Source organism: Pelophylax lessonae (assembly GCF_965119305.1).
Source record: "Pelophylax lessonae genome assembly, chromosome: 1".
In the NCBI taxonomy this organism is placed as follows: Eukaryota; Metazoa; Chordata; class Amphibia; order Anura; family Ranidae; genus Pelophylax; species Pelophylax lessonae.
Genome location: NC_138768.1, coordinates 619,262,128 through 619,288,090, shown reverse-complemented (window position 1 = coordinate 619,288,090; position 25,963 = coordinate 619,262,128). Strand labels below are relative to the sequence as shown.

Sequence of the window (25,963 nt, the reverse complement as noted above, 5' to 3'; positions counted from 1 at the left end):
CTTCCTATAGCCTAGGCCATCTTTATGTAGAGCAACAATGCTTTTTTCAGATCCTGTGGGGTTACTTTACTAAAACTGGGGAGTGCAAAATCTGGTGCAGCTGTGCATGGCAGCCAATCAGCTTCTAACTTCAGCTTGTGCAATTAAGCTTTGACAAAATAAAACTGGAAGCTGTCTGGTTTCTATGCAGACCTGCAACAGATTTTGCACTCTTCAGTTATTGTAAATCAACCCCAATGTGCCATTGTAAGAATGCAGTGATATAAGCTCAGGAATATAAATAACTTGTATCATTGCACTAAAGAGAGATATTTCTGTGAATGAAAGTGCACAAAGAATGTTTTCATAGTTTCCTAATTCTTAAGGTGTCTTCATTGATTTCAATCTGGTACAGTGTTTATGCCTGTGAAAAAAAGTTAGATAAAACAACTAAAAATAATACTAAATTAAGTGCTAAATATAGAAATACAGAAAAAAAATAACCATTTGAGTAATACATTTTTTAGTTAATTGACTACTTTTGGGAAAGCCAGCACATTAGTGTTTTGTGGGCAAAAATGCATGCTGTATTTTACCTCTTAGTGAATTCACTTCTGTATTGTAAAAGAAACTTTGGTATGTTCCCCTATCAAATTTCTTTTCTTTTTTTTTTCTAAAAACCAAAGAACCATTGTTTGGCTTGCTCGTTATTAGATGACCTGCTTCAGATACTAAACCTGTTGTCTCAGACCAGCAGTGGAACTGTATACGGCAACATTCCTGTAGTCATTCAACGTGATCAGTGCAGCTTGGTGCTGGTACATAGGACAGAGGGATCTCTGTGTAGACATAATATATATATTTTAAAGAAAGAACACAAATAATATTTGCATACGCATATGCATAAGATGGACACAATAAAACAGGAAAATTATGCTCTTCTAAATGATGAATCTGACTTGGAAGACTTTTATAAAAGTGATTCTACAGATAATAAGCCTCATGGGTAAGTACATTACTTGTCTATATAATTGTTTGCTACTCTTTTGCAGAAATTTGTATATCTGATAAAAAAAAAAAATGTATATGCCAATTAATTCCTCTTGTATTAGCAAAAATATTGATTTACTGTTTAATTGCAAGTATTATGGTTTACCCCGATTTAAGGCTTTTTAGTATTTATATGTTATGAGTAACTAAAATACGTGTAATGTTTCAATTTTGTAAATGTTTTTTGAAGACTTATATAGTAGGTCACTCAGGGCAGACAATAAAAACATATTTCTTTATTAATCTGACACAGAAAAAAGATATCAAAAAGATGCAAAAAAAGAGTTTTTCAGTTTTTTGAAGGTTTACTATTATCTGTGATTTAATAACAGTACCATATCCAAAAGTTAGGTCTATTATATAGTGTCATGAATACAGATTAAAATAGTATATGCTGAAAGTTCTACAAGGTTTTGATGACCTTAGCCTTGGTTCTTTTGCTAGTCAAATGCTTTTTACACTGACCATTAATATTTAATAGTTTTCAAAGTACTATAAACCCTGCCATGAACACACTCTTATTAAATCAATATTTTTTTCAATTTGCCCTTGAAATTAAGGCCTGCTATGTAAGGAAGGACATGCCCCCATTTACTTAACAGTAAAATTGTCCATGCTAACTAAGGTTTTAAGGATTCTTAAATAAAATGTGTATATGAGGACATTTATAAAAAAAAAAAAAAAAATGGCCTTTCCATTCTCCACAAAATTAGATATTTAATATAAACATAAAAAAACAGTAAAGCTTTTAGCTGAATTTTTTAGTTTTTTTACCCTTTTTTTTTTTTAAAATGTATATTACATCAGTGGTTCAGAGTATCAGCCCGACTATAAACTGAATTCCAAACTCAGTAAAATAATATCTCAATACTCAATCAAATGGCCGCAGCTGCTATATCATAATGTGTATATAACTGTACATCCAAGCTAAAAAAGCAAATCGTGAGATACAGCGCTACTGACATATCATCAGAAACCATGTACAAATAAGCAAAAGGGTGCTTAATAAATTAATTAATAAAATGCTTGTATAGACAAAGGTGCTAATCAATTAGTAAGGTGCTAGAGTAATTGAACGTGCTGACCGAGTACTAATGTTGGAAATATGCTGAAAATATACACACAAATAATAATATGTAGGTATGTATTGAATCACTATACCTCAAATTAAAATGTGCAAAACACGCAATAAATAACTGTGCTTTAAATAAATTAGACTGTGCTGAGATAAATGCAATTGGTAATAAAGTGCAATAGCATCAAGTGTAGTAGTCCATAATATGAGATAAACACAACATATACACACAAGGTGATATTCACTATCCGTGCGCTAATCATACCAGTCCAAACGTAGCTTGAGTGTCTTCCTTCCAGAACATAGTCTATTAAAGGTGCTGCTCCAGTCAACTCCACTGGGTGGCAGAAGAGAACACTGTGCAAAAGATAAACAAAACCAGGCACACATCCAACCTAGTGACTCATAGCAACCAGTGCTGGGCCTTAGTTTCCATCCTCCACCACCATCTGCCGGAGTTGTTCCATCCCCATAGTTATCAGCTTCTGTCTGGATCCTTGTGCGTTGTGCGGGATTCAAGGTGGGGACTGCAGAGTCGGGCGCAGGCGCCCTAGGCAGAGACGCCGGAGGTGCAGCGGATCGCTCGTCTTGAGGGGAGCTTCACTTTCCAGGGGACACTGAGTGGGACAGTGCGGGATCTGCCAGAGGTGCAGCAGATCGCTTGTCCTGAGGGGAGCTTCACTTTCCAGGGGACACTGAGTGTTTACAGTGAGGGATCTGAAGAGGCAAAACAGCAGGAGAGGAACCTACATATGCCCAGTACTTGCTGTACCATGTGAGTGCATTTCATATTGATTCATTTTCCTTTAATAAAAACTATAATACACTAGGTTGAATGTGCGCCTGGTTTTGTTTATCTTTTGCATAATATGAGATAACAGTCTCTTCAATATCCAAAAAGTGCTAAAGTGCTTAATCAAAGGATGAAACCAGTGCTTGTGATCCCACCACCATAAACGGATGGCCTCTCACCTCATATTCTGACCCGTGTTTTACCACAGGGTCATACACGCTTATTTCATTAAAGGAATGAACAGGGTCATGCCACCGTATCTTGGAATAATATTTGAGGCACTGCAGGGGTTAATGAGTAAGCTGGCTTTGTACTCCACACACTTGATCAACATCATATGATGATATGGTTCTTCTACATTGTTTTGATCAAACTCTTTGAATATATTTTTAAACTTTAGAGTTAACATATCATTAGAAAAAGTTATTAGAGTTTCATAAAAAAAATGCTAGTTGATTGGCATTGATACAGTACAAGTAATCCTATTAGGAAAGTCAGTAAAAGGGGGAATCTTCCAATCGGGACACTTGTTCAGGTGACAACTGGCTAAGATGGAATTTCCCTTCCATTTGAGGGATCTCCTCTACTTCCTGCTATGTCTCTAGACAAGAAGTGAAGGAAAATCTCACCAAAGGGATACACACAGCAAAGACAAAGAAAACTCACAGGTATTTTTTTTTTTTAACTATTCCGTACTTTATCTAAAACTAAAAAAATAAACTTAAGCTAAAGATGAATTTTAATGGGAAATGGGAATCAGACTACAGGTTAATATAACAGAACATCAAATACCATGCCTGATCATTTACTGGCTATGTATTACTGACTATTAACTTATGTTAAAAAAACATTAATTCAGTAATCCTTTTTAGATAACCCCCTACCCCATAAAATACATTCAGGCCTTCAGGCTTTAACCAAGTCATCATCATTTGATAATTCAGCAAGAAGATTAAAAACAGAAAATGTGGTCTTTTTGGGATGAGTGTATTTGCCTTGTGATAAGCCCCAGTAAAGCTTTGTAACTTTTGTTGCCTGCAGGTTCTCAAAGTAATTTCAGAAAAAAAGTACTTGATCATTAATCTCCATGCAGGTGGCACTCAATAAACCAAAAGCCGTGGAGTATGAATTTTTAATATTGATTCACAAGATTATTTGACTTTGTTCTTCATGGAAACTGATTTTAGAAATGCACAGGGGAAAAAAAAAAATCAAAAGCACTTTCTAAAAGAAATTGATTGGAAGAAAAAGTTTTGCGTAAAGTGCTTATAAAGTAACTGTCCACTTGATGTGACCACTGTGCAGGCAAATACATAAATAGTATATAATCAAATTTTCTGTGTTTTTGACTGTTCCCTGTGTTATATTGTCTTTAAAAAAAAACACTGTATTACATCTATGGTTGAGCTTTATAACTATCGTTTTTTTGGCAGAATTATATAAATATTTTAAATGGTTATGTTATGGTACAACCATTCAGATGCAAGTGTCCTTCTCTAGTACAACTTGGAAAATAAAATTAAAGTAAATCAAATTATAATTAGTTGCCATGAAAAACTTTGCAAGCTGTATTTGGTCTAGTGTTTATTGATGAATACAGTGAAGTAAAGTAAAGGCAGATCTCATAGCAGGCATTAAACATCTGTTATAATTTTGTAAGTCACTTTAGAATGACAACTGTCATCTGATTGGATGAGGAAAATCCATGTGTTTACCATCTTCAGGTTTCTAGTGGTGTTTGATGAAATATACTAAGCACTGTTTTATATTTAATTCAAACTAAAAATGATACCTAAGATATATAATGTATGACCTAAATGAAAAAAATCCAACTTAAAGTGGAGTTCCACCCATTTTAGTGACTTTAGATGTATGTAATCCCCTTTAAAACAACTTTTACCAATGGAAAGTTTTTTTTTTTTTTTTTTTTGTTGCTAGTAAATACCTTATTTTCTGCTTTATTTATCCTCTTCTCACTTCCGGGTCCAGTCGGCGATTACGTCATTCGGCGATTCGCAGTGTGTGCTAGGATGTATCTCAGGGCATGAAATCTCGCATTATTACACAGGAGATGAGCTGCACTGCGTGCTCTGCCCCGCCTCCGCCCGCCTCCTCTCAGTGAGCTGTACTGTATGTATTGTATTGAGGCCGTGCTCCGCCCCGCCTATGCCCCCACCTCCTCTCAGTGAGCGAGGACTGAAAGCATTATATCCTCACTGAGCTCACTGAGAGGAGGTGGGGCAGAGGCGGGGCGGAGCACGGCCTCAATACAATACATACAGTACAACTCACTGAGAGGAGGTGGGGCGGAACACGGCCTCAATACAATACATACAGTACAGCTCACTGAGAGGAGGCGGAGAGGAGGTGGGGCAGAGCACGCAGTGCAGCTCATCTCCTGTGTGATAATGCAAGATTTCATGCCCTGAGATACATCCCAGCACACACTGCGAATCGCCGAATGACGTAATCGCCAACCGGACCCGGAAGTGAGAAGAGGATAAATAAAGAAGAAAATAAGGTATTTACTAGCAACAAAAAAAAACTTTCCATTGGTAAAAGTCGTTTTAAAGGGGATTACATACATCTATGTAATCCAATTTATTAAAAAATGGGTGGAACTCCACTTTAATTTACCTAAGGTCCTAATTATGATCAGAGTTGCATATGAAATTACCTGTTATCAGTTGTTAAATTAAATATGTACTTTAAGAAGTTTAGCCAAATGATTAATCATTGGCCCAGAAAAGACCATCCTTGTCACAAAGTTGTAATCCTATATAATGCAAATATAAATATTGATAACAATGTTATAAACATACGCTACTGTTTTTTACTACGCTATTAATATTAACTGTGATCCAGAAATCTGCCTTTTATTCTTAACACTGCATCATATAAAAAAACTAAACCAGCAGACTGGATTTGCCCAAGCTACCTACAGATTAAAAGTTTTGAGGATGTAGAACTAATTTGTCTCTGATTATTATACAATAAAAACCCTCTATTAATCATTTCACAAGTCTCCATCTTCCCCAAGCTGAATTCATGCTGCCTAATTTTTTTCTATTTTTTCATGAGCACACATTTCAGTAAAATTGTCTTCTCATTGGATTTGACTTTTGCTGACATTTACAGAACATAATCTATTTTTATATCCAGACTGATTAGCAAATAAAGTAATCCAGGCTATTATGCATATTGTCTTAGCGCATTTCATTATCATAACGTCTGCTTCAGCTGCAGAGAAGACACGTAATCCACATCATTGTTTTACATTTTTATTTAATGGCACCATTCAACATTCTTGTGACCTCTCATTGCATAGTGTTTAAAATACAAAAATATTTTACTTTGAAGTTCAACCAATTACATTTTTATGCATGCCACAGACCAAAGACTTTTCCTGCTATAGAAAATAAGTATTTAACTTTAAGATGTATAGCATGGATAGAATACAAGATTTGTGTTTTTTTTTAGAAGTTTAAGGTGTTGAGAACAAAAATCTATGACTTTCATATATAACTATTTAAAAAAATATATTTAAATATATTGTGCTTTTAAAAGAGATTAACCTGCTGAAAATAAACTTATCAGTGCATGTTATAGAAAAGCTAAACCTCAACAAAATGAACATATTACCAATCCATAGATGTAGTCGCTGCAATAATTTCCTTTTTTATTCAGGCTAAATATATTTTCTGAAATGTATCTGTTGATCTTAGGAGGTAGTGTATATAGTCCAAATCAAAAAAACAGTCTAGGATGCTGCTTCTCCATAAATATATACAGTATATATATATATATATATATATATATATACTGTATATACATGATATTGTCAAAAGTATTAGGACACCTGCCTTTACTCGCATATGAACTTTAACCACTTGCCGACCGCCGCCCGACTATATACGGCGGCGGTCAGCCCCTCCCAGGCAAAGTGACGTACCAGTACGTCACTAGCCTGGGAGCCAATAGGGGGCGAGCGCGTGCCGCCAGAGGTGCGCTCCCGCCCCGGCTCGTTTACTAGAAAGCCCGCGTGCCGGTCACTCGCGATCGTCGGGTGGAGAGGGAGAAAGGCAGGCGGCTAATGTAAACAAAGCCGCCTGTCATTCTTCCCTGTGTAAAAGCACAGATCATACGGTCCTGCTATGTAGGACCGTTGATCTGTGCTGTTACACACACAGCCACATCCAATCACAGTTAGAAGCACGCCCCTAGGGACATTCTTAACCCCTCCCTCTCCAATAAAGTTAACCCCTTCCCTCCCAGTGTCATTTTTACAGTAACAGTGTATATATATAGCATTGATTACTGTAGTAATGTCACTGGTACCCCCAAAAGTGTCAAAAATGTCAGTCAAGGGTCCGATCTGTCCGCCCCAATGTCGCAGTCCCGCAAAAAATATCGCAGATCGCCGCTATAAATCTTTCCCTTAGTTAGTAAACGCAATAACTTTTGCGCAAACCAATCAAAATTCGCTTTTTGCAATTTTTTTATCAAACATATGTAGCAGAAAACAAATTGGCCTAAAATGTTAAAAAATTTAGATTTTTACATTTTTTGGGGGGAATTTCATATAAAAAATGTGAAAAATATTGTTATTTTTGCAAAATTGTCGCTATTTTTTTGTTTATAGCGCATGATCAAAAAATTGCACAGGTGATCAAATACTACCAAAAGAAAGCTCTGTTTGTGGGAAAAAAAGGACGTCAATTTCATTTGGGTACAGCGTCGCACGACCGTGCAATTGTCCGTTAAAGTCAAGCAGTGCCGAATCGCAAAATAGGCCCTGGTCAGGAAGGGGGTAAAATCTTCCGGGGCTTAAGTGGTTAATGGCCTCCCAGTCTTAGTCTGTATGGTTCAATAATTAGTTGGCCCACCCTTTGCAGCTATAACAGCTTCACTTTTTCTGGAAAGGCTGTCCACAAAGTTTAGGAGTGTGTCTGTGGGGATGTTTAACCTTTCTTACAGAAGGGCATTTGTGAGATCAGGCACTGATGTTGGGTAAGAAGGCCTGGCTCGCAGTCTCTGCTCTAATTCATCCCAAAGGTGTTCTATTGGGTTGAGGTCAGGACTGTGCAGGCCAGTCAGGTTCCTTCATGCCAAACTCATTCATCCATGTCTTTATCGACCTGGCTTTGTGCACTGGTGTCCAGTCAATTTGGAATGGGAAGGGGCCATCCTCAAACTGTTCCCACAAAGTTGGGAGCATGAAATTGTCCAAAATGTCTAGGTTTGCTTACACCTTAAGGCTCCTTTTACACAGGCCACCCGTTCAGATCCGCCTGTCTGTTTTTCAGGTGGATCTGAACAGATGCCGCATGCCCCATCTCTATGGGGCATTGGATGTCAGCAGAGACATGTCCAGTGACATCCGATCTGATCAGTCAAATCTGGATGATTGGAAAGTCTATTTTCCATCCGTCCAGTGGATGGGATCGGATGAGAATGGACAGGCGGTAAGTTCCTATCCGATTCCCCCATAGAGAACAGCGGGGACCTGACAGCTCTGTCTCTGCCTACAGCGTGGAGACAGAGCAGCCATCCACCTGCTCAGCAGGGGATCGGCGGATCGACCCCCCCCTCAGAAAAACGGAGTCCGCTGACGGACTCCCATGTGAAAGGGGCCTAAGAGTTTCCTTCACTGGAACCAAGGGGCCAAGCCCAACCCCTGAAAAACAACCCCACACCTCAATCTCCCCTCCAACAAATGATTTGGACCAGTGCACAAAGCAAGGAGCATGGTAAGGGCTCTGCTGACTTCCATCATCCAATCACGTGCAAGCAAAAATGCTGTTTTCTTTTCTTCTAATGTGATTGGGTATTCTTTGTAAAGTGAAGCTTTACCTAAATTACTAAACTCTGAAGCAACTTGCAAAGTGCACAGTCCATTTTCTCTAAAGTAGAAGTATAGGCAAAACCTTTTTTCATTTTGTATAGAGTAAGGGAGGGTTAAAAGCACACTTGTATAAAGTACGCAAAACCCATACTTGAGTAAAAGTACAAGTGCTCGATCAAAAAGTGACTTGAGTAGAAATGGAAGTGCTCTATCAAAAAGTGACTTGAGTAGAAGTACTAAAGTATTTAACATTTCTTGAACTTAAGTATTGCAAGTAGTTTTTTTTTTTAATTTTGCTACTCAAGTACTGAAAGTAAAAGTACCAGTAGTTTTTTAAAAAAAATTGCTACTCAAGTACTGAAAGTAAAAGTACAAGTACTTTGTAGTTATTAAAGAAAGAAGTCAAAAGTTTGAACATCATATTGTTTTTTATTATTTCAAATGATTAACCTAAAGGACAATCACAATTCATTTGGCTGTAACATTTTGTAAACAAAAACAGATAAAGTATGTCCCTCCCTTCCCCCTTTAAAGCATCCCTCCTTCTCTTCCCTGCATGTTTTTTTTTTTCTCCATAGCTTATTTGTGCGCAAAATCATATATAAACCAATGTGATATACAACAATATATTCCAATAATGAAATAAAGGATGAAATCAAAGTCAATAAAAAGTCCATATATATAATGCCATAGTGCTATAATACCATATATATGTGACAAAACAAGATGAATATATTTTCAAAGGTGCAGGAATCAAACAGGTGCTATTCCAAATTATAGGTGCAGACTCCCACCACTTTGTGGATTTCCCCCTTACCCGGCGGATGAAGGTAAGTGCAAAATAATATCCAAATAGACTCTTCCAGTGAAACAAAACTGCAAAACCTGTGCTCTCAACTTCCAGTGAAAAAAGCAAAATCAGCCTCTTACCAGAAAAAAGGTCTATGTACGCTTGTGACTCTCCTTGGTTGGGGGAGGTTCTCTTTCCCCTTAACAGCAGATATATAGACCATTTTATTTATACATACAGTAGCATTTATTTTCGTATGCGATGATTTACACATGACATTATACACATTTTTTTGAGCTTCATGAAACCTGCCATCTACTGTTCCTGGCAGTGGTAATTTTTATAATTGTAACGAGTAACTATGCAGCACAAAAAAAAAAAATATCGGAGTAGAAGTATTGAAATCATCGAAAAAATGTAGTGAAGTAAAAGTGGAAGTAGGAGAAAAAAATTCTACTCCAGGAAAGTACAGATACCGCCTTTCGGTACTTAAGTACAGTAGTGAAGTAGTTCTACTTAGTTACTATACATCTCTGCTTATACTCAAGTATATATGGTACTCTAATATCCTTTATGGATTTTTTTTAGAATAGTTCTGCCTTATGTGTATGTGTAGTGTAGTTTACTTCCCAGTGTCAGACTATGAGACACCATTAGATACTGCACTCTTTTTGTGGTTAGGGCTGATAACTGACATAATCCTCCTTTTTCAGAAGGATACAATTGTCAATAATGAAAGCTTCAGTTTCCTTTAATATAACCCTTGGATTGTATTTTTTTAGTGTATTTATTTTATTGCATCTGATATCAACACTAATCTCAGGCAAAATAAAAAAAGACAACCTTAAAGCCTGTTGCCTGCTCTGATAGGGGGAGAATACATGTAAATAATCAAAATCCCAGTACTTCATAAAAAGTATGTCTACTCTATTATCAACAATTTGATGGAAATCCAGATTATTGCAAATTCCAGCAGGTGACTGGTTCTCTTTAGTCTAAAACTAATATTCCTTTAGTTAATCTTTTTGTGTTATATATCATTTAAATTTCCTGATCTCATTTACATTCTTTTTCTGAAGACATATATTTCACAGCAAAATGTTAAATCTAAATGTCAGCTTCACATCAAACTTTAAACCATCTACACTGCATTTGTTGTTACTCTGTTCATTAGGATTTATACGTGCATCACTTAATTGAGTTGAAGGAGATTTTATTGATATGTGCTTTCTGCAATCTGCTGATCTCCCTCAGGCTGGTGATTGCATGGCTTGCCAGAATAAAGGATGAAAAAATAAGAAAGATTATGGGAATGTATCAATCCATTACAATAATCTGCTTTTCACTAAGTACACCCCAAGGAACAAATAAACCCACTGAATACTTCAAAAGGTTTATGCGTTTAGCATACAAAATGGGTAAAGAAAAAGCAGAACATTACAAAATTCAATTTTCAAAGTAGATTCAAGTTATATAATTCTATTAGACATTAAGAGATAAACATATACTGTACTAATATACTTGAAATGGTTGAGCTTAAAAAAAAAAAAAAACACTCTGGTGGTCTTCTTAAAATTGTAGTCAGTTCTTGATGTTTTGAGACTATTGTAGCTTTTTACCTATTTTAAATATTCAACAAAAACTGTGTGGTTTCTCTCCATGGGAACTTACAGCTAGGCACCTCATATATACTGCTTGGGTTGAAATTTTTACAGCAACAAGGTTGCAGAGACACAAGCAAACTCCTGTATTAGCCCATAAGAAGAACATCTGGCCGGACTTAGGGCTCATTCAGACTTATTTTCTGATTTAAGCCGCTGACTGCTGCATGTGAACCCAGGCAGCGCTTCAGCCCAGAATGTGAGTCTGATCTCCCATCTGAATGAGCCCTTAAAGGCAACAGACCATAGAGGCCCTCAAGAAAGTGCTACACCTTTAATGTAATATTCCGCCTTCCTGGTTTCAATGGAAATCATTATACTTGTATCATATATAGAGAGGCCTCATAGAAGTTCAAGAGCATGCAGGAAAGTTGTTTTATAAAGGAAGGCCAATGTGACAACATTAAATTCCAGGTACCTAATCACATACATTTCAAAATATAAGTAATCAGTATATGTATGTGTTAGTATAACATATATTGGAAATTCAGGCTAAATGAACTATAATAGCACAATGCAAAAGTGAACTTAAAGTATATGTCAATTCAAAAACCTTTTTTCAGTTTTATATAGAGAGACTTGCCTTTTACTGATATCCAAGGCTCCATTAATGAGATTTACTACCATTTCCAATCTTGGTACAATGTTTTATATGTTAGGAAGAGAAGAAAAGCCTCTAATAGGGACACACACAGAAATAAAGTTCTGACATTGGTTTTAGATTTTCTCTTATCTCATAAAAAAAAAATCTTAACATTATCTGTCTGTTTCCCTGTTTGAGAGTTCCTCTCATGCCCCTACTAGGATAATAACATTTGTTGCCCTCGGATCTCCCCATAATATTCCCCTGCGAGAGCACTATAGTTACTTAAAACTCAGACATTTCAACAGCTCATAAGATCCCAGCCTTCTCCATGCACGTTGACCCCCTTTGAGAGCCTCTCTAGAGCCTGACCCCACTCCCCAAGCCTAATCTCATTAATTTATTATCTTCCAGAAAACCACAGTTGGGGCCTTATCACCTTCAATGGTGAGTTGGGGAGGCAGTAGGACTAGGAGGACTGGCAGATCAAGACTATAGCACTCTTCAAGTGTTCCAAAAATGTTCTTATAAAAGAGAATGCCTACAAAATTTTGTAGAGATGGTACTATACGCCGGCTAGGTTTGCTCATTTTATTCCCATTTACTCTCCACTCTGCTTCTGAGAATGTTTACAGGAGGGTACCATGGCACTCATTTAGTGGTCTAGTCTGAAGGTATGCAGATTATGGGTCAGGGTCTCTTCTTCACTATCTTTTTCATCTCAAAAGAGACCCCTACGAGGTTCTTCTAGGCAAGCCAATTTCAGAATTGTTTCGTCTGAAGTGTCAACTAGATGTGCATTTAACTACAACTAAATTAACTATCGTAAGGGCTTGGAAAACCCCTATACTAAGCTTTGAAGTGGTAAAAATGGTATGAGTGATATTATGGTGAATGAGAAGCTGACAGCTATCCTTTAGGACACCCATGGAAAATGTATTCGGGTCTGGAAACCTTGGATTGCATATATCCAACCTTCCAGATTTAGTGCTCCTCTAATGCACACCCCGTGGGACTCTTTCTTTTCCTTTCCTCTTTCACTTCTGTCTCTCTCTCTCTCTCTCTCTTTCTCCTCCCTTCTTTGCCATTTCTGTTTTATTTTACTCATTTATTTTATATGCCTATCAGGCTGCCAGGCATTGTCCTGGTTGGGATGGTTACAGTGATAGTATATTTCCTCTATTATATTGCATTCTTACCTACATGTATATCTACAGACAATAACTTCTTATGTCTAGCTACATTCAGCTATATGATTGGATGTCTTCATTCTAATTCCTTATACACTGTAGTTGGAACTTCCAAGCTGCCTCGGCTAGTGGCTTTTGGATCTTTATTGATATAAGGTGCCAAGCCTTGAATACACATATCTTCCTGATCTGTTCTTGTTCAAAATACATTGTAACCATTTAACTGTTGGTTTTATTTGTTGGATTGAATGTTAAAAAAATTCTTTGTGAAAGAGAGTTTCCCTCATTTCCTGTCTGGTAAAAACAAGTTGTTGGTAAGATAGGAAGTTAGAGGACATCACTCTGACATGGCCTTGGATGGCCTTGGATAACATTAAAATCCCAACAGGGCTTGCAACTCTTCCCTATTCTATGCAAAACCAAGGGGAAAAGTTTTGACTGGCTTACACCTTAACCTTTAATGCTGAACTCCAGTTTAATCAAATAAAACTACCCTTGTAGTGAAACTCCCCCTGCATTGCAAGGATTAAATACTTGTTTTTGCCAGGGTACCAGTAAAATAACTTTTACTTACCTTACTGCCTAGCAATCAGTGTTCTTCTTTTTTTCTAATGCTTTTAACCAATTTTCCCCCAGCCTATAGCAGGATGACGGCTGGGCAGGATTCTTGTAGTTCTGGATGGACATCATATAACATCCTCCAGGATCGCACCTCACACACACCCACAGAGCCGCACTGCAGCCTGATCTGTCACCGGACACCACCGATTACTGATCACTGTACCAGCCCACTACTGGTACCAGGTGACCACTGTAACCAATCACAGCAGGTCACATGACAGTTAAAAACAGTGAAGGCTTCCTTTTAGGCCATCCATTGATTACAATTGTGTTGCTAGCTATAATTGGTCACAGTGATCTCATGGTACAGACTGACAAAAAAATTTCAATTACGAAAAACTCACCATGCCTCTTACTAAATACCTTGGAGTGTTTACATTCCAAAAGGGGTCATTTGGGGTGATATCTGTACTTTCCTGACATTTTTGGGCAGAAAATGAAAATGAAAACAGATACATCAGGATTATTCAATTTTCAGATAACTACCTTAGTTTGTAGACTTTATAACATTCCTACAGACTAAAGATCATACACTGATTTGGGTTATTTTCACCACAGAAATGTTTTAGAATATGTTTCCGAAATGTATAAAGAACAATTATTTATTTGCATAATTTTATAACAGAAATTAAGAAAATTTGTTTTTGTTTTAAGATTTTCCGTCTTTTTTAGTTTATTAAGCAAAAAACAAAGAACCCAGTGGTAATAAAACACAACCTAAAGAAAATATAAAAATTTATTTTGGGTACAGTGTTACATGATTGCGCAATTGTCATTCGAAGTGTGAAAGCGCTGAAAGCTGAAAAATGGCCTGGGCAGGAAGAGAGTAAATGTGCCCCATATTGAAGTGGTTAACCTTTGCAATGAGGAGGGATATCTGCTGCAAGGGTACATTTTTAAGTTCGCTGGAGTTCAGCTTTAAGGTGCACCTGTTATGAAAGAGGCATAGGGCAGCCAATGCTGGCCTCTTTTTAAAAAATCGTGTCACTTGTCTGTCTTAAATACTTTTTGAGTCACAAACCCAGTAAGAGCATGTTGTAAATAGAGCAAATGTCAAAAAAAGTGTTGCAACGCCTTATCTCCATAATTGTTACATAGCCGTGCACGAAAAATTCCGCTCACATGACCCAAATGGAATATCCTTTAGGGTGTATTCAGATTCATAGTCACCATGTTGAGTTACTTCTTGCCCACACATAGATATACATATACACACATTCCAAACCTGAAAAATATGGAAAAAAATTTTTTTTATAAAAATTATATGTATAAATGAGCCTTCAAAAAATGATCTTATAGAAATGAGTACATAAGGTCTGAAACCTTGAAAATAATGTGAAAATTCCTGATAGAAGAAAAAAAACTAGTTTTTTTTCACCTGTGGGAGTAGGAAAACGACATGATTTTCATCACAGGTTAAAGCGAGAACATACAGGATAGATACGTTTATTTCTTGCGAGAGCACACATGTAACTATTCTTCTTGAATGTCCATGCAAACTTCAGTACGTTGGGGGGACCACCAGAAAGCTTTGAGTCGGGTTGAGGGAGCATATTAATAATATCAGAAAGGGTTTCAAAAACCACAGCTTATCCATGCATTTCAGATTGGCCCACAATCGAGACCCAACATTATTGAAGTTTTGTGGTATAGATTAGGGATGATCAAACTTTTGAAAAGTTCGCTAATGAAATCATTTACAGTAATATATTTCTGCTACTATCACACCTATATATGTCTAGGTGTGTATATAAATATATGTATGTGTGTATATATACCACTATACACAAGTTCAGATGTTTTGCCCGCCTCAAAAGAACCCCAAAAAATGCCAAAAAAACGCTAGCGTCAAAAATAAAATGCCCAGGTGTGTTTTTGCTGGCATTTTTTGGGAGTTTTTGGAGGCAGGCAAAACATCAGAACTTGTGCACAGTACCACTATACACAAGTTCAGATGTTTTTCCTGACTGCAAAGAACCCAAAAAAATCCCTTCTATTAAACCGGCAAGGTGTTACAGCAGCGAAGCCAACCCCCTGTCTGAAAGTTTTCTAATACAAACAATCTTTTTTTTTATGGTTCTGGACATGCTACAGAGCTGAAACTTCACATGTACACTTTTTAGACCCCCCAGATCTGAAATCCAAAGTAAAAATCAAAAAATCTCTTTTTTTTTTTTAATTTTTTTCAATAATTGGCTTTTTTTTCAAAAATTACAATTTTTAAGAACTTTTTTTGTGTGATTTTGTGTCTGGGGGGTCTAAAAGGTGTACCTGTGAAGTTTCAGCTCTGTAGCATGTCCAGAACCAGAAAAAAAAAGATAATTTTTCAGTAGAGCAGGGATGGTGGGAACCCCTTTTACACCTATATGATCTTTTTTTTTTCTGGTTCTGGACATGCTACATATATATATATATATATATATATATATATATATATATATATATATATATATATATATATATATTAAAAAAATACTCAAATACCAGCCCTCAAAGGGGCTTTTGGGGACAATATATATATATATTAGTGCTGTCAAAATTAGCGCGTTAATAACGCATTAACTCAAATTCATTTTAACGGCGCTAATTTTTTTAACGCACGATTAATGCAGCGCGCATCACCTGTTTGACCCGTGGCCTAGCCCGTAGTTGGAGAGATAGAGATGCAGCAGCAAACAGAAATGGAAAAAGAAAGGGGTCTTCTGAACGGAAAATTTATATACAAAACGAGGTCTGATGGTTCTGTCGACAAGACAAAAGTTATCTGCATTTATTGTCGATGTGAATTAAGTTATCACCGCAGCACGTCGAGTTTAAAATATCACTTGATGGCGAAGCATACAACTGACACGGAGAGCCCCCCTCCCCCTCGTCAAAGGCAGACCACAATGGATCAAAGTTTGCAGCGGAGATCGATGGATAAGTCCACAACTAATAGACTCACCTCAACTATAGCTAAATGGGTGCTACAGCATGTAGACCAGTTAATGTGGTCGAGGACGAGGGTCTACTTGAAATTATTCGCATCGCATCTAACGATTCTACATACGAACTACCTTCAAGAGCCACCATTACAACCAAGATTCACAACTTATATGAAGAGGAGAAAGCTAAAGTTCAGGATGCATTGAGACAGACAAACACGGTTGCGCTCACCGGAGATTATTGGACTTCCCTCAGTAACCATAGCTACCTAGGCGTCACAGCACATTATTTTGACGCGCACTGGAAACTTCAGTCTCACGCTTTGACCGTTATGAAGACAGAAGATAGACAATATGCTGACGTTTGCGCTGAGCACTTTCTTCAAGTAGCCAGACAGTGGAACATTGAACTCAAAATGAAAATAGTGACCACTGATAGTGCACGCAACATGATTGCAGCGGCCAGGCAGCTCCCATTCGAGCATATGCCTTGCATTGCACACAGCCTCCACCGAGCCATCACAGTTTCTCTCCAAAACAGCCCGTTTGATGGCGCCTTGGCAAAATGCAGGAAGTTAGTGGGTCATTTCAAGCATAGCCCTGCTAACGCAGCCGAGCTTGAACAGCAGCAAGTCAAACATCTTCAAAAGAAAGAGTCACTCGTACAGGAGGTGTCTACTAGGTGGAACAGCACCCTAGAAATGATAAAGCGTGTTCAGAGAAATCAAGAACCATTGAGAGATGCACTGGCCCTACATGCAGGCAACATCAACATGCCAACTGCAGCTGAATTTGATAAACTGAAGAGGTTGGAGACTGTGCTGGAACACTGCAGGTAATTTATTGATACTCTTATTATTATTATATTTGTCTCTCAGTCAAAGTAAGGTTGTGTCAAAAGTGGGGACGTCTGTGTGTGTGTGTGTGTGTGTAACATTTTTATAATAGAGTGGATTTATGTTGTTCTGATGTGTCTTGACTGTGTGTGTGTGTGTGTGTGTGTGTGTGTGACATTTATAATAGAGTGGATTTAAGTTCTGATGTGTGTGTGTGTGTGTGACATTTATAATAGAGTGGATTTAAGTTCTGATGTGTGTGTGTGTGTGTGTGTGTACAGTATGGGGACAAAATATAATAGAAATGTCTGAAATCCTTGTTTTTGTGGGGACATTTGTTGGTCCAGTTAAACAGCTTATAAATCATACAGAATGAGTTGTATTGAAAATGTAAAAATGCAGAAAGTTTTCTGTGATGGTTAGGTTTGTGTGTGTGTGTGTGTGTGTGTGTGCGCGTGCGTGTGTTAAGAGTGAGAGATTGAAAGTGAGTGAGAGATTCATTATGTCTAACTAAAGTGCTTTTCTCTATTATTCCAGGTATGTGAGTGAACTTTTAGGAGGAGAGAAATTTGTTTCTTGCTCAGTTGTGCTGCCCGCGTTGTGTCATCTATCACGTGTGATGGAGGTCTCAGAAGATGACCCAGCCTACATGATTAAGTTTAAGGAAACTTTCACAACTGACATGGACAAACGGAAGGAAAAAACCAACACCACATGGCTGAGGGTTGCATCAGCACTGGACCCTAGGTTTAAGGACCTCAAATGTCTGAGCAGGGCTGACAGAGCTGAGGTGTGGAGTTCAGTCTGTGCCTTGCTCAAGAGGGAGGGGCTTGCACAGCCAGATAAACCAGTGACAACTGAACCACCTAAGAAGATAACATGTCTCATGTCTGTGCCAGAATCTTCATCTGATGATGATGAAGAGGACTGTATTGAGAAATGTGTGGAGCGCTACAAGGCAGAGCCCTCTATTGGCATAGAGGACTGTCCCCTGCAGTGGTGGTCCAATCATGAAGGGGCACACAGTGAGATGGCCTACCTTGCACGCATATACTTATCAACACCTGCCACATCCGTACCTTGTGAAAGATTGCTTTCACTCTCAGGACATGTTGTTCAGAAAAAGCGAGCTGCCCTGTCATCTGAAAATGTAAACAGGCTCGTCTGTTTGAGCAACTGGCTCAGTGCAAAGAAAGAGAAATAATCTGTGAGGAACCTGTGGGTTTTTTATATTCTTTTTCCCACCTGTTTGATAGACATGAACACGTTCTTTGTAAAACATGTCAATGTTCTTTATGCTCTGTTTAGGGTGATTTCAGTAATAATAAATGTACATTTAGGTTAGCATGTTTACAAGAAGTGAGCTGCCCTATCGTGCAAAAATGTAAATAGGTTTGTGTAAGTAAATTGAGTAAAGAAAGAGAAGTAATGGGAACCGTTTATTTCTATGTTGTTGTTTTTTCATGTGTATAATAGACATGAACAAGTTCTTTGATAAACATATGACTTTTGATACTATGGTCCCTTTGATAGATGTCCAGTCTTCATCCTATGTTAAGTATGGTTTCACTAATAATAAACATGCATTTGCATAAAGCAGAACAAAAAAATTACACAAATACCAGCCCTCAAAAGGGCTTTTGGGGACAATAGATATATATATATATATATATATATATATATATATATATATATATATATATATATATATATATATATATATATCACAGAACAAAAAAAATTACACAAATACCAGCCCTCAAAAGGACTTTTGGGGACAATATATATATATATATATATATATATATATATATCCAAAAAAAACTCAAATACCAGCCCTAGGAGGGGCTTTTTGGGGTGCTGTCCTTACAGCAGGAGTGTACTGGCTAACAAGACCGGGAACTGTCCCCAGCTATAACAGCAGCAGCAGCACCAGCACTTTCCCTGCTCTCAGTAACACAGAAATGATCTAAAATGGATGCTGCCCATGCTTATTTATAGGAGGTGGGAGGGTGTGGGAGGGAGGTATGCTGATTGGCCTGGAATGTGTCTGCTGACTGTGATGTTCAGGGTCAAAGTTTGCCTCAATGATGATGTATAGGAGGCGGACCGAACATCGCATATGTTCACCCGCAGAGGCGAACGCGAACGTTCGAAGTTCGCCGGGAACCGTTGGCCGGCGAACCGTTCGGTACATCTCTAATGTTCAGATGTCATGTCTGACATCAAACATGTCCTCAAAAAAGCACTGGCAGTGGCAGCCCCTGCAGCATAAAAAATGCTTGGCTGGTGAGAAGCCATATGGGTGTGCCGAAGCAATTCAGAGAAATGATCATTTCTCTATAGCGGTCACCCTGCTATGGAAGGGTTTTGTCACCCTGCCATAGCAGTCACTGCCAGTTAACCCTACACTACACTACGGTCCCCTTACACTTAACACTTTCCCTACAGAAACTAAATTTTTGAAGCTAACTTAAGTGTAAAGGAGCACTCTAACTACACTAGATATCCCTTTCCTCACAATAAAAATAGCTAAATGACACTTTTAAAGTAAAATTAACAGAACTGCTTCCACTCTCTTCCATGTCCAGTATAACAATGCTAGGAATATGGCGGGGGCGATCTTATATACTGGGGGGCGTATTCACTAATGATTGGTCTAGGGACCCCCTAGTCACTCCAATCACATTCCTAGCATTCTCCTGCCCCCTCAATTGGCTTTTGCTAATGGTTCTGGTCCAATCACGGGCTTTTAAAGCCCATTTCCTGAAGCATTGCATTTTGGGCGGTTCTGGTTGCCGAATTCCGAACTTTTTGGGCAAAAAGTTCTAAATTCGGCCGCACCTCGAACACCCAATGTTCGGGCCGAACCGATGGTCGACCCGAACCGTTCGATCATCCCTAGTATAGATAGTGTAATGCCAACTGGAGGGGAGGCAATATGAAAAAGGGTATTTCCCAAGATGAAACTAAGTGGATATATTTATTAAATGCAATGAGCCCCAAGGGGTTGAACATAGTAATTCCTGTTTTACATTTATATTAATTTAAATTTTTATATGAATAATCCTTACATCAGGAATTTCCACATCAATTTCAAGATTTTAGACCTTATGTACGCATTTCTATGAGATAATTTTTTTAAAGGTTCATTTATATATTTTTTTATACATTATATATATATATATATATATATATATATATATATATATATATATATATATATATATATATATAAATATAAAAATATATATATTAAATCTTCAGATATTTTTCTTGTTTGGAATTCAATATACAATGTTTGATTCCCTATTTTATAAATAGTATATCATTATGGGTTCTGGCTTTGTGTCAACAGTGGAGTGTAGTCAGGAAGTAGCATATATGGCAACTACGGAGCAGAGTACACCCTATGTGTGGGCCGGAAGTAACCCAATATGGTGTCTATGAAGCCGATTACACCCTAAAGGATATTCCATTTGAGTCATGTGAGCGTAAGTTTTCCACGCACGGCTATTTAACATACTGAGAAACCAGGAATCTTTGTCTTTGAAAACACCCTGTGGGAATGGCGAAACACATTGACATAGATTCCGGTTCCTCAGTGACGTCACGTCCGGCTAGCAGTGGAACACATGTGGAGGTTTGGGATCCATGTCTTCCTCGCTGCACAGACTCGGACTGATGGAATGACTGCCTTGTATTGTTGTTTTGACCAATGCAATGTTTACTCTGGAACACTGTAAGTGGAATTGTAATGATTTTTAAGAATAAACAAGAACATATTACACTATTTGGATTCTCTCTTCTCCATTCATGAGTGCAAAACCACCACAGGACACATGAGATGTGACATCTTCCCACTTACCATACACAGCTTGATAGACCTACATGCAGTACTGCTAAGGGGTCCGAACCATCTGGTAAGTGTAAGTACAAGAGGGTGAAGAGCACAGTTCACTGCATGAGTACAAAGAAGTTGTGAGGCACTTCAGCACATTCTTGGATCAATATTGGAACTTTTATGGACTCACTTGGCACATTGCTTTTAATAGCAATTTGTGTGAAGTTTCACTTTTCAGAAATGTTTTACCTATATGTTATTGTAGTTTATTGGCACTGTTTGGCGCTGTGGTTTATGATGTACTATGATGTGATTTGTAGTTTCCCCACAGCTGGAGTACCAAAATTGCCTACTCCTCTACTAAAGGATTTGAGAATGTTCATACATTAATAATTGTGAATATTCACTTCAGTCATTCATTCATGTGCAGATCAATATTATCCATGACTGCAAAATTAAAGTGATTCACACATTTTATTGTGAGAACATTCTCAAATCCTTAAGTAAATCAGCCTATGAGTGAATACTTCAAATACTCATTCATTGTATACAATTTTTAAAATGTTGACATTTCCCCTGAACCCAATATATGAATAAGACTTAGACTGAAAATAGTTTTTATTAATTAGCTAGTGAATAAAAAGTAAACAGTGCTCCTTTTTTGGTCAGAAAGTACTTATATGCTAAAAGTTCTACTTTGAAATTAGCTCTTTGAAATTGTGTTTCTTAAAGTCCAATAAAGTGTTAATTTTTTATTAGATATTCAGTCAGGTTGCATAACAAGAAATTAATCTGGATTTTTTTTTGTGTGTGATTAAAACGGATTGAAATGTGTGAAAAGTGAAGGGATGTAAAATATGTGAGGTTAAAAGTTTAAAAGAATATATGTTTTTATTCTTTCAGTTACATCAATGCATGTTAATGCTTTGGATCTCTGCTTTTATGTCTAACTTTTAAGCCTAAATGTACATTGAGCAGCCTTATTTGGTCATTACAAATGCAAGCTCTACATCCTGTTTAGTAATACAGCATTGTCTCCAATTCTGTGTGCGTGTCTGTTAGTTAGGTATGGCAGAAAGCAATGCACTCTATTGGGTTGTTTACTAAAATTGGAGAGTGCAAAATCTGGTGCTATGCACAGGAACCAATCAGCTAGCAGGGTTTTTGTCAAAGCTTAATTGAACAAGGTGAAGTTAGAATTTGATTGGCCATCATGCACAGCTGCACCAGATTTTGCAATCTCCAGTTTTCAACCCTTATGTGATTATTAAAGTGGAGTTTCCGGCCTATTTTGCAACTGTAGTGATTCCTGGAGTGCTCACTATGCTGATCAACAATTGGGCATTTTCAATTTTTTTCGGGGGTCCCTAACCTTATTTTCAGGGCATTTTTGATTGTACTTCCTCCTTCTCCCCCCTCTGTGGCCACGGCCACCGACATCACTTCCGCCTTTGCATTGCATCCTGGGAGCTGTTTGTCATCACTCCCAGGAGGCTGGAATCAGGAAGAACTCCCAGAACACTCTCTGGAATCAGGAAGAAGGACACAGCAGATTACACTGCGGCTTCAGATGCCCACATCCAAGATGGCCACGCTCAGAAAGCTTTTTTAAAAGTAAGATTTCCGCTAAAATCCAATACTGTACCCCTTGTAAGTATGAGAATAGCAGTTCTGTAAAGGGCGATGAATTAGTATTTTAGGGGTATTTTTAGTTAAAAAAGGTATTTGAGGCCAGAACTCCGCTTTAAAGCAGTGGTTGCTGATCAAGAATGCTCATTAGTTGCCAAAAGTTATTTAAGGTATTGTTTCTGTTCATTCTTAAAGGATAACTCCACTTTCGTGGGAAACAAATAGCAAATAAAAAAATAATAATAATAAAGCATAAACAATTGCTACAAGAACTTTCTTATACATCGTTTCGCGCAGCCGAGCCAGTAAATCTGGGGCGGGCAGTCAGCAAGTGGTTAAAAGACATTAGCTGATTATTTGTCTTGAATGGAGTATTGTTCTGGCAGGATAGGCAGTGGCAAAATTAATACCTTTCTTCTTTTGAAGGTAGCGCTTTTTGGGGATTTTTTTACTGACATCATCAATTTAAGAAGGAAAAGCTACATTTCATTTAACTGTTGGATAATATTTTTCAGATACAGTTGGCTAACACAAGCCTTTAATCATTTTTTTTTTAATTTTTATTTTTAGCCCATTACTCCAATGCTCATCAGTTGCCAAAAGTTATCTAAGGTATTGGTTCTGTTCATTCCTAAAGGATAACTCCACTTTCGTGGAAAACAAATAGCAAATTAAAAAAAATAATAATATAGCATAAACAATTGCTACAAGAACCATGCTGTAATTGAATGTTATTAAAAATTGCTATTCCTTTTCAGTCTGCATTGCTGTACATTTCTATAAAATTCAATGCAATATGGTAGAATGGAAATGTTCCATACACCTTTTGCGTACAGAACACCACCAGAAATATAACTTCCTACCTGTGTCATTGGCTGACTGATTTCCCCAGAAGTAATAATCTTCCTTTTAAAATTAAAATGTACACAGCTTCAATACAGAAATCTTCTGATAATTTATAACAAATATTTTACAAAGGAGAAACCCCAAAAATTTCAGGAGCAGGGTGGACCTGAGCCTAAAAGCTTCAAAGTGAAATATTGGGCAAGTAGTTTGACATGGGAAGTGTAATATTAAAAAAAAAAAAAAAAAAAAAGGGGAAGGGGGGGGGTTAACCATTTCTAAATGGCTGACTCTGCATTTTCGTTGTTAGAACATTGCAAAGTGAATCAGTTGATTAGTATTTAAAAAGTCACTCTCATTCAGAATCACACTGAAGACAATAAACAGCTTTTTCTTCAGAGCAGAAACAGATAGGACTCTGCAAAGTTTTCTAAAATCCCAGCAATGTACATTGATCACCTAGAGGAGATTTTTTTTCTTAATAAAAGCAAAGTTACTAGTTTAAAAAATCACAACTAATAAATGTAAAGTTCCTAACCAATCATGATCAATAAAGAAGTATGGAATTTTTAGATAGTGAGTAGTTAATTTATATGCTTTTATTGGTGATCCATTATAGACTTTGTAACTCTTTGGTCCAGTCCAGCCCAGAAGATAATACAAAACATACATAGCATTTGTCTTAATGTGTATGTATAGCCCCAACTTTTATTTTAGTTTAGGATAGAATGGGGAAAGAATAGCCCCACTGTAGGGTTTTTATTGCTATTCGTTTCCTTGCTAGGGAGATTGATCCCCTCAATTTCTACTCGTCGTGACTACTGTCACTGAGACAGAAAGAGTTGGAAAATCCAAAATATTATAGTTATGACCATAACAGAAGATGAGAGACATTTTCTGATAGATATATCTGTTCTTGGTACAACTCTCTAAGAGCAGAATTCCCCCAACAATAGAGTTACTGCCTGCTGTGTTTTCAGGACAGGATATCTTCCCAGCAAAACAAAATCTAAGTGCTCTATCTAAATCAATACAATAAAAATACTATGCAAACATTTTAAAAGTTACCATACAGTTTATACTTATCCTTTAAAGAGAACATTTTTCTTAGTCAAGAATACAAAAATACCTTACCTCCATAATCTGCTCTATTGACTGTTTAACCAGTTCTGGACCGGAAGATTTTCCCCCTTAATGACCAGGCCATTTTTTGTGATTCGGCATGTGTTAATTTAATAGACAATTGCGCGGTCATGCAATGCTGTACCTAAATAACATTGATGTCCTTTTTTTTCCCACAAATAGAGCTTTATTTTGGTGGTATTTGATCACCTGTGTGATTTTTAGTTTTTGCGCTATAAAAAAAAAAAAGCGACAATTCTGAAATAAAAAACTGCTATATAATATTCCCCCCCCCCCAAAAAAAAAACATAAAAATCAAATTTTTTCATCAATTTAAGCCAATTTGTATTCTGCTACATATTTTTGGTAAAAAAAAATTCCAATAAGCGTATTTTGATTGGTTTGCGCAAAAGTTATTGCATTTAAAAACTAGGGGAAAGATTTATGCCATTTTTATTTATTTATTTTTTACTAGTAATGGCGGCGATCAGTGATGTTTAGTGGGACTGCGACATTGCGGCAGACAGATCGGACCCCTAACTGACATTTATGACACTTTTGGGGAAACCAGTGACATTACTACAGTATTCAGTGCTAAAAATATGCAGTGTTGCTGTAATAATGACACTGGCAGGGAAGGGGTTAACCCATGGGCGATCAAAGGGTTAAATGTGAGCCTAGGGGGTGTTTTCTATCTGTGGGGGGATGGGCTTGTAATATCAAGACAGAGACCTGTGTTCCTAAATTGAAGGAACACAGGAGCTCTGTGTTGATACCAGAGAGAACAACGGTCTGCTGTGTTTACAACAGCTGACCGCCGTTCTCTCTTAACGGGGAGCGATCGCGGTTGCCTGGCGGCAATCGCGGGTGCCCAGGGGCAATCACGGCCACCAGCCCAGTGCCTCGGCTTCTCCGCTGTTGAGTGGGCATGGGCGTGAGCCTTGCGGTGGCGCACGTCCACAAGTGCGCTCCCGCGAACCGCCGTATGGCAGTTTGCAGGAACCTACCGCCATATAACTGCGATGGCTGGTTGGCAAGTGGTTAAAGCACACTCATTCCTTCCTCAAAATGTGCAGTTGCAAATAAGCAGATCAATGGATCAAAAACGTGTATTTAAAAAAATGCAAAGTGCATTTGGAATATGCAAACTGCAACCTGCATAGGTGTGAATTGTTTAC

The 25,963-nt window shown here is 37.6% G+C and overlaps 1 protein-coding gene across 1 annotated transcript in view; it reads left to right on the top strand.

Annotated features, from left to right (window-relative positions):
* The first annotated feature begins 827 nt into the window (after positions 1-827).
* LOC309544330 (uncharacterized protein) overlaps positions 828-25,963 on the top strand; it is a 90,717-nt gene continuing 65,581 nt past the window's right edge. The window contains exon 1 of the mRNA XM_082243235.1: positions 828-985. Coding sequence (XP_082099361.1) covers positions 879-985 — 107 coding nt within the window. The 5' untranslated portion in view covers positions 828-878. The remainder of the gene's footprint in view (positions 986-25,963) is intronic.